Source organism: Microcebus murinus, chromosome 13 (assembly GCF_040939455.1).
Source record: "Microcebus murinus isolate Inina chromosome 13, M.murinus_Inina_mat1.0, whole genome shotgun sequence".
Taxonomy (NCBI): Eukaryota; Metazoa; Chordata; class Mammalia; order Primates; family Cheirogaleidae; genus Microcebus; species Microcebus murinus.
In genome coordinates this window covers 33825175-33834849 of record NC_134116.1, presented here as the reverse complement: position 1 = coordinate 33834849, position 9675 = coordinate 33825175, and the positions used below count along the sequence as shown (strand labels likewise).

The window sequence follows — 9675 nt, the reverse complement described above, 5'->3', positions numbered from 1 at the left end:
TTTATTTACTGAGTAATGTTAATTCTGTTGTAACTGCCTTAGCAAAAACTCTTTGGCTATTTATATATCTGCAGCCATTGCAAAGACATGGAGACCAAACCAACTAACAGGAATGCATCAATGCTTCCCCCAATTTCCATACTCCTGTAACATCTTGCTTGTACCTTTGTTAGGAGTCCTATCTTGCATTAGCGTTGCTAACTCTTTCCTTTGCATTAGATCAATTAGCCCTGATTTGTAAGCAGTAGGCATTCAAAGAATATCTGTTAAGTTGAAATACCATATTATTTTGGTGCCCAATTCCATTCCAAGTGAGTCCTTGTATTAAGCCAAATTATTTATTCTTCCCTGTGCATTAGCAACTCTTTTGAGAAACACAATCATAAGATATGCTAAAACCTTACATGCCCCATCTAGCCAAGCCAGAGGCCAAGGCTTCATTCTAATCTCCTTTAATAGTTTATTAAAAAAAAAAGTATGAGTTGCCAAATAAGATTGGCTCTTAAAAATTATTTCAGTCAATCAAAATGAAATATTAAATAAAAATGCTAGGCATGGAAAAAACTTTAAGTGCTATTTCTTTTTTCTCATTTGGTGTATTTCTATCTCTCCCTTTTCTGATTATAGATTAAATGAACGTTTTAATTTTGACCAGAAGTGCAGTATTATCAGTGGTATTCATATTTTGTCTCTCATCATTCACATGGTGGTCTCTTGTGGCATAATAGTGTGGTAGTGTGGCATCCAAATAAAATTGATGATATAAGATATATACAGCTTGGCTGCTTTATCCTTCTGTGAATGGCCAAACCAGTGATCAAATATTCCGGATGGACAGCTTCACTCTGATGATTACTTTTAGTCCAAATCAGATAGGCCTTGTTAAAATTCTGGTCTGGGCTTCACTCCTCGGAGATCCACAGAGAAGTGAGACATTAGTCCAAATTAAAACAGAAATTAACATGACGCTTACCTTAATGGATATCGTCAACCAAAGACTAGGTACTAGTACAATATTGACGTAACTGCCTAATAACCTATCCTTACATTTTTGTTTTCTAAAATTGTATAGGCTGAGAGTGGTGGCTCACGCCTATAATCCTAGCACTCTGGGAGGCTGAGGTGGGAGGATCACTTGAGGTCAGGAGTTCAAGACCAGCCTGAGCAAGAGCTAGAGCCCCTTCTCTACCAAAAATAGAAAAAATTAGCCGGGCATGGTGCCATATGCCTGTAGTTGCAGCTACTCAGGAGCCTGAGGCAGGAGGATCCCTTGAGCCCAGGAATTTGAGGTTGCAGTGAGCTAGGCTGACACCACTGCACTCTACGGGGGGTGGGGTGGTGGTGGTGGTGGTGGTGGTGTACGGAGTCAGACTCTGTCTCAAAAAATACAATTAGATTAAAAAATAAAATAGTATAAAATATTCTCCACAAGATGACAAAGTTGTTTTTGATCTATACAATTCAGCCAATTTTCCATGTTGAGATTTTTGCATCTACATCTTGGTCCTTTTCCACATTAAGGAGAGGAAGGCAAATGGCCAATTGTATAAAGTGCAAATAAAACTCTAAACCCATTAAACCTCTGAAAATTTTGACCTATATGCTCAAAAGTTAATAAAACTACATCAAACTCATCAACTGCCTGTCAAATATCTGACAGCACTGAGCAAATTCATTTATCAGACATCATCAATCAATACCTCAATTTATATATCCTAGTCAAGTAGTCCTTGACACAGAAGTGTCCTGGAGAAAGAAGTTATGCACAAGGTTTGGTTAAGATTACTTCCCTGGGTTTTGGCTTTCTTCTTTCACAGACAATCCCCGAAGCATGCTCCAACATGGCAGAAATTTGGCAGGGCCTTAAAATCTCCTCCTCAAAACACATAAATGAATGTTTTAAGTAACAACAATCAAGTTGTCATTCTTAAATGAATCTCAAATATAGAGCATCCACAGATTTTAAAAAGAATTTAAAAAGCAAGAAACCAGAGAAAAACATTTATTAAAATTCCCCAAAATGCTTAGCAGTCATGTTTGCTGTATCATTATACTTTTAATCTATCACATCAAAATAATTACCATTGGATTATAAACTCATGTTGTGATACACAATTTCATGAACTTTAAATAGAGACTAAGAACTTGAGGTGGTTATTCCTTCATATTTTTTCCCAAATGAGATGATAACTTGCAACATTTAAAAAACTCTAACACCAAATGAGTGAGCACCAGCTGTTTTCAGTTTAGCCGTAAACTTTTAATTTTCCATATTCTGAAAATTAACTCTATACTGGTTTATAAATAGACTCAACATTTAAATAGGTTAGTTGGAAGCTTCTTAAGGAATCAAATTTTCTTATTTATCTTTACACAAATTATTTTCATCAGAATTTACATACTTACACCAAATCCTCTTCTAATTTAGTTAACTATCCCTATATATTCAAACCAGTTATTTATACTTTATTTGAGTCCATTTTTTTAAAAGTTAAATTAGAAAGCAATTCCTAGGCCGGCAGTTCTCATACTGCCTTATCATCACTTGTGGAATGATTAAAAATGCAAATTCCTAGGCCACACCAGTGATTCTAACTTAGGGTTCTGAATCTACAATCTACTTTCTCAATAAACACTCAATGGCATCTGATGCAATTTGTCTATAAAACACTTTGAAAACTGCTTATGTTGTGAAAAGAAACATTTAATTCTCACAATTTTTATATCAAAAAAAGCTCTATCAATGTATGTGGCAGTTTTTGATGAATAATGCTAGTCAAAATTTTTGTGCTTTACAAATCTTGAAAACTATGCAGTAAGAAACCTGGCCTTATTTTCCAACATTCTAATTCCTCCTTAGATCACCAGGGTGAAATTTTAAGAGAATTAGAATCAAAACATTCAGCATCCCAAAGTTGAAACTTAAGAGTAAATAATTTCTAAATTAATTTAACCTTGTGTTTCTTGGAGAGAGTTCAGAAGGAAATGAAGGTCCTTAGTGCAATGTCAAGTGTAGGAGGCTATATATGCCTAGTTCCTTGAAAGCCAGTTTTAAAAAACAAAACAAAACAAAAGACAACCTGTACTAAGACTTAACCTAAGAGAAGCCTCAGAACAGGAAATGAGAGATTAAACAATAATGACAGGTAAATTATTTCCTAGACTTCCGGTGACTCTTGGCAGCAAAACGTTGTCCTTGTGTGAAAAAAAAAATCATCAGCCACAAAGTGACTAATCAAGTGACTTAAGAAAACCTAGTATTTGTCAAGATGCCCTTGCTGTGTCTTTGCTCTCAAAAGACAACTTCACACACACCAACTTTTTGCCATGCTGGATCTTTTTCCCAAAGCAAAATTTAACAATTTTCTGGACAATTTGATTAAATGAATCAGGTCCCTAAGTTGGCTTCTTGAGCTTGAATTATAAGGTCAATATGCGGTAAAATTTGATGATACCAGATACCTTAATCCAGTTCCATTTTTCATGGCTTTCCTAATATAAGGAATTTGGTATGATGGTGAAGTTTCAGAGTCTAAAACCAAATAGACCGGAAAAAAACACCTCCATGATCAGCTAAGTTAAGAAAACATTTTTGGCTAAATTTTAAGAATCGATCTATGTATATTGCATGCCTGACACAGATGACATTCAATAAATCTTTGTTAAACCCATTCTTCTAGTTTTGAATTATCCTCATGGCATTCATTCATTCTTAATACTTTATATAAAGAAAAAGTCTAATTGTTAATATGTTAGGCAAGTCTCTTGAATAAATCAGTTTAAAGATAAAAAAAAAAACCCTGCAAAATAAAGGCAAGTCAGCAAATGTGCAAAAACAAAAGGAAGAACAGTAATAATGACATAGACAAAATAAGCTCTCATATAATAAATACAGATTATTAGAATTATCTCTGAAAATCATCAACTCTAGCTTACTATAAAGCAGCAATCATAGGATAAAAACAATCTTATAGAGTAGTGATTAACTATTTTCATTAAAATGTTAACCTTAACATAAAATATTTCTTGCACTTGAAACAAAAGGTAAAAGAAGACAAAACAGCTCAGTTTAATTTCAAACGTTAATATATTTTCTATTTTATATTGAACATATGCATCTGTAACCCCTCATTTGCAGCAACTATCACATCCTCATAAAAGGGGCAAAATTTGTAAGATGCCTCTTAAAATAAATATTCTTTTTTATAAAATAATAAAACTTCAAATAAATATTCTTTACACTAAACAATATGTTGAAAAAATTAGAAAATAAAGGTTGAATTTTACTGTAACTGTACAATATACATGAAGTCCAAAGGGAAATCAGAGTCTTACAATAAAGGCTTTCTGTAAGGCAAAATACAATCTAAAAACATACTGATTGATTCACATTCTTCCGAATGTACAACATATTAGTATAATATTTTGTGACTGTGCCATGTAGTATGGCACAACTTGTTTTTCACAGTTGCAAATATTATTGTATATACAAAAATATAGCACATTATCTCTGGAGAAAACAATGAAAAAAAGTCATCTGCTAATTTACAAATTTTGCAAGTAACTATTCACAAACAAAAACTTTGCCTAGGAGTGTCTGTGTTGCTTTAGCTTATGCAATATGTGGGTCACCAAGTTCTGTATCTCATTCTTTGAGCTCCATTAGCTGAGTTCTAACAAGCACATCAGTTAAAATGGCACATGGACAAAAAGCATTTCACTGCAAACAGCAAAGACTATCCCCAACCCTCTATTAACAGTGCCAAGATTATAACTGTTTTAGTTGGTTGCATATGTGGGTTAAAAAATATTCTTATTACTGTAATATTCCTGATTAATGATGCTATGTGGGTTTTTCAAAGTTCCTGGGGGGGACAGTGGGAACTTTGCAGCAAACTGTGTTTGAATTTTTACAACGGCATCCAGGCCTGTTAACCCGGTCGTAACACCCCTGGCACAATTTAAGGCAACCCTTGGCTGGAAGGTAACACCATAAACAAGGCAAAAAGAGGGACATGACACCCATGGCCGACCATCGTGTACAACAGTGAGACTGGCTGCAAGAACATGGGTTGTCAGCACAGTTGTCCTCATCATCATTAGAACAGTGATAGAAGAGACCTTTCACACAGCACACACAAGTCCCATAGTCAATCACGTTCTGGGCCGAGCAAAGGCACTGCTTGTCGCAGATCCAGTCTGATGGCAGAGGCCTCGGGTAGGTGCACTCCTTACATTTGCACTTGCCACAGTCCTCACACCTGTAGGCGTGCAGGCCCAAATCTTCCTTGCTCAGGGGCTTAAGCTCACCTGGCTTGAGCTCAGATTTGGGCTGCACCCGGATTATTCCATCACCAACCGGCGCTGAGAAGGATGGTCCTAAGAGTCTCTGTTCGGAGGAGCTGCTGCTGGTACTTGTCCTCGTACTGCTCCGTGACCCTGAGCTGACCGTGCTGATGGACCTGGACAGAGGGGCTCTCGCAGAAGCATGGACCTGCGAGTGCTGGAGTCTGGGAGGCTGTCGGTGCTCGGGCAGACCGTGGAGTCTCTCATGTTTGTGCTGAGTGGAGGGGCGAGGAGCAGGCTTGAGCCCAGGCCTTGGGACCACAGTAGGCCCCTCTGTGTACTCATTGGTGTTTCGGATCGCCCTGATCTGATCCAGAGACAACACATGTACCTGCTGGGTGAGGGTGTCTCTGAGGTCGGGCTCTCCACGCTGCCTGCCACTGTCACGGGGCGCCTGCACCAAGGGCTGTGACCCATTGCCACTCTGAGCTCTGGCCTCCATCAGGTCTTGAAAGTGTGGTCACTCCAGTAGGCTTAGAACACATCTGAACTCCTGTGGAAATGAAGAGGAAAGAGCACTGTTGACATTCTTAAGTTATTTCCCACTCTCCACCCACCTGAGTTGACTCTTAACTTCCCACTTCCCCTAGAGAAACAGGATTTGAAATGGCAGTGGCAGTGGGGAAGTATTAGAATAGCCACTGATCAATGATGTACCAAAAAGTAAAAATTATGGCTGGGCACTGACAGTTCTGTCATCTCGTGATGTACAGCAACACAAAGCTGATCTTTGTTTGAATCACTTAAGTAACAATTCCTTATTCAAATAAACATACAATTTGGAAGGCTCAGGTTCAATGTAAAAATTGCAAGAATGTAATGTTGGAATATAACACTGCTACCAACATTTTCAAAAACTGAATACCTTTTCAAAATTTGAAATGGGTTTAAATGTGTCATGGTCCTTTTTGCCTTAACCATCAATTTGCCTTAACCTTAAATGCAATCTGGAAAATTCTTTCTTGGCTCTTACTTTTTGCTTCTACATCAAACACCTGAACTATGATTTATCCAGTATTCTGTAACTTTTTCAAATCCTATAGGATAAATATGACATGCAAAAAGCAAATTGTCCCCCAAGACCACTTACAAAATTTGAGCATCATGCCATTTTTAAAATTAACTATATAGCAGCACAAAATCATAGAATTAAAAACAAATCAATTCAAATACTTTGAGGTGGGAGAAACAACATTAAAACAAACTTACACAACAAGCAACAAGAAGACAGGAACTTATTTTCAACACCTGAGGATCAACTTGATCCTCCCGAGAACACCTTAGATTTGTAGCTAAAAGGCTGCTCTCTCTGTTTTAGTAATAAAGTATGTTAAAATCTTAACTTATTTTCTCGTTTCAAAAAATAAACTGACAGGATAAACCAACTGGTAATAACAGGAAAAGTGTTTTAAAAATTCAAGCGTCACATTTCAAACCTACCATTCTGTCAAGTAATTAGTTCCTTTAAACTTCTGTCTCTCTTAAATTGCAAAACTATCATCCCCTTTCCCAAGCCTACGTGAAAATAAAAAGGAATACAGGCAAAAAGTAGACCTTTTATCCAATCTCTGCTTTTTAGAAAAGACGGCCAGAGCGAACAAGGCAGGTGACAAACGCCTCCCAATTCCGAACAAGGCTGAGCTGGAAACCGGATCTGCTCACCTCCGACAGAATGGCAGACAACACTGCTCTTTAGCTTTCACTCGGTTTATCGCCTCTATCGGCGCCCCAACACCGTCCCCAGCAGGTGGGACACAGCCGGAACCCCGGGGGACTTTTCTTCGGGCAGACTGACGCTGTCCAGGGGCCAAGGTGGCCCCCCTGCTCACGACCAGACGCACAAGACAGGCGGGGGCCGCGGGCGCCTCCGAAAGGGACGTGTCACGAAACGCAGGAGCACGCTTCCCCCGCCTCCCTCTCCACCGCTACGATCTCCCCCAACTCAGGAGAACTGCCTTCCAGCCCCAAGCAGGAGCCACGCCGCTCCCAGGCAGAGGTCACGCAGCCCACCGCACGGCGCTCCCGCAAAGGCCCGGGAACACGGGGCACAGGTTTCCTACCCCGACGCCGCAAGAAGGCAAAGCCCAGCCTTAGACTCGCAGCCGGGACACGGAGGTCTAACCCACGCGCACACAGCGACTCCACGGTGCACCGACGAGGCGGGCACTGCCTGTAATCTGCACACGCCTATCTCCTTTTGGGTCGAGAGAAAAAAAAAAAAGATATCATATTTCTTAAAGTGAAAGAAAAATTGCATTTTAAAGAAAAGACGTTTTCCAGGGCCCCCACTGCACACGCCGGGCGTGCAGGATCCAGACCCCCGGACTGGAAACTTTCGGCGCAGATTTGCTTGCAGTGGAAAGTAATATCTTTGGGGGGGAAAAAAAAAAAGTATTTTTCTAAAGTGATTTCTTCTGATCTCTGGCCTCCTCCTTCGCACCCCCCCGCCCGCCCCTCGGTGCTCTCCCAGTTTCCCCCTCCCCTTTGAAAGTGCTTTGAAACCCCATTAAGAACAGTGTGTGATCAGACTAAGGATTAGGGGGAAAGGACTTCAGCACTAGGGTGGGGCAAACCGACACAGAAACCGCTTTGTAAAAACCGCACAAGACTCTAAAAAAACCCAGCAGCAACAACAAAAAAGATAATTAAAAAACTAGCGTCTTTGGCCACCTAGCTTCAGGTAATGGAAAATGATCGTGACCACTTGATGACTTTCTTCCTGCGCTGGGTCAGCCCAGCTTCCAAAAATAAAAAAAGTGTGACCTAGGCTGACCACGCAGAACGGAAAAGAGAAAGCTGCACTTCCGAACCACAGAGAGAGACCCGGCGCCAGGCAGGGCGACGCTCCCACCCGCACCGGGCTAGACTCTGTGCTCACCGGGCAGGGGAGGGGGCCTCTCTCCGCCCGACACCCTGCCGCTTTTTGCACACCTTTGTGGTCTCTTGCCCTCCGCGAGGCGAGCAAACCGTACACCCCAGCTCTGCCAGCGCCCCCGCCTCGGGAGAGCCTCGCCCGGGACTTTGCCTTCCACCAAAAAGGAGGAACAGGTTAGAAATGTGGGCGCCTGCAAAGGCGACCTGGAAAACACAAAAGTGTTTTTCCTCCCTCTCCCGCTCTCAGCGCGGATTTCGCGGTCAATGCAGGGCTGGGAGCAGATTCGAGGCGAGCTGTCCTCCGCCCCTAACCCCCTAGGACGCGGGCGCACGGGGTCGCCAGCCGGGGACATTGCAAAGGGCGCACACAAGGAGCCTCCTCCAAGGAAGGCCGAGCCCGAGCCCCAGGCGAGTCAGGTCCGCGGGCAGCTCCTCGGATCTTCGCGGGGAACCTGCAGGGTTAGAGAAAGGGAGGCTCGGGGAGAGACAGACCCCACTCCCGGTCCGGCTGCACCTACTCCATGTTGCCCACAACGCGCCGGCCACGGCGCCAGGAGGGGAAGAGCCAAACGCGCCTCACCGTGATCGCGGCTTTGCAGCAACCCCTCTTCCCTTGGATTCTCTTCTGCGATGTGCAAATAAATCCAGCGCCGATGCAAACTTTTTTTCCTTCTTTCCAAACTCTGTCTCAGTCCAACTTCCGAGCGAGCGGCGGGAGGAAAAAACGAGAGGAAAATTCGGAGCCAAATTCCCCGCCGATGAACACTCCGGGGTTCGGGGTTGGAGGCGACCCCCCTTCTAAAAGCACACGCGGAGTATTTCCTCTTTTTTTTCTCAATGAACGAGAGGCCGAAGCACCGACTGCAAGTCCTTTTTCCTGGCAGATGAGCGAGTGAGAAAAGAAAACGGCCTTACAGAGAACCTGAAGCCAAATCGCCAAGTGGTGCGGCCGCGGCGGAGGCGGCGCGGGGGCGCGGGCCGGGCCGGGCGGGCGCGGGGGCCTGGGCGCTGCGCGCTCCGCCGGCCCCTCTCCTCCGCTAGCGCTGCGGCGCGCAGCTCTCGGCGGTGCAGACTGGGCGTTGCGGAGGCGCGGCAGGCAGGCCGAGGCGGGGGCGGTGGGTGCGGGGGAGGAGGAGGAGGAAGAGGAGGAGGAGGAGGAGGAGGAGGAGGGTCTGGGGCCCGGCCGGGGGGGGCTCGCCGTTGGCCTGCGCCCTCGCCTTTCCGGAGGAGGCAGGGAGCTCTGCGGCGGCCGCGGCAGCAGTAAATGGCGTCATGTGGATCCGAGGCGGAACAGAGCAGTTGTTGTCCCAGAGGATATATCGCATCCGGTCCCAGCTCATTGGCTCCGCGGGGCTACATTCACTCACACTCCAGCGCCCGCCAGCGCTCCGAGCCGCAGGAGGCATTCAAAAGGGCAACCGCGCCGCCCCGCGCGCCCCCAGGCCGGTCCTGCCG

The 9675-nt window shown here is 43.7% G+C and overlaps 1 protein-coding gene across 2 annotated transcripts; it reads right to left on the bottom strand.

Moving 5' to 3' along the window:
- Positions 1 to 4068: 4068 nt before the first annotated feature.
- On the bottom strand, positions 4069 to 9360 carry SPRY2 (sprouty RTK signaling antagonist 2). 2 transcript variants are annotated; one of them, XM_012785768.3, is made up of 2 exons: positions 8801 to 9360; positions 4069 to 5839 (listed from the first exon to the last, which is right to left on the bottom strand). In XM_012785768.3, the coding sequence occupies exon 2, from the start codon at positions 5786 to 5788 to the stop codon at positions 4844 to 4846; it is 945 nt and encodes a 314-aa protein (XP_012641222.1). In that variant the 5' UTR covers positions 5789 to 5839; positions 8801 to 9360; the 3' UTR covers positions 4069 to 4843. The 2 variants fall into 2 exon arrangements, with proteins under 2 accessions (XP_012641222.1, XP_012641224.1); XM_012785770.3 differs by lacking the exon at positions 8801 to 9360 and adding an exon at positions 7009 to 7824.
- Positions 9361 to 9675: the final 315 nt, after the last annotated feature.

Coding starts and splice junctions, on each gene's coding strand:
- SPRY2 (XM_012785768.3), bottom strand. CDS start 5,788: ATGGAGGCCAGAGCTCAGAGTGGCAATGGGTCACAGCCCTTGGTGCAG.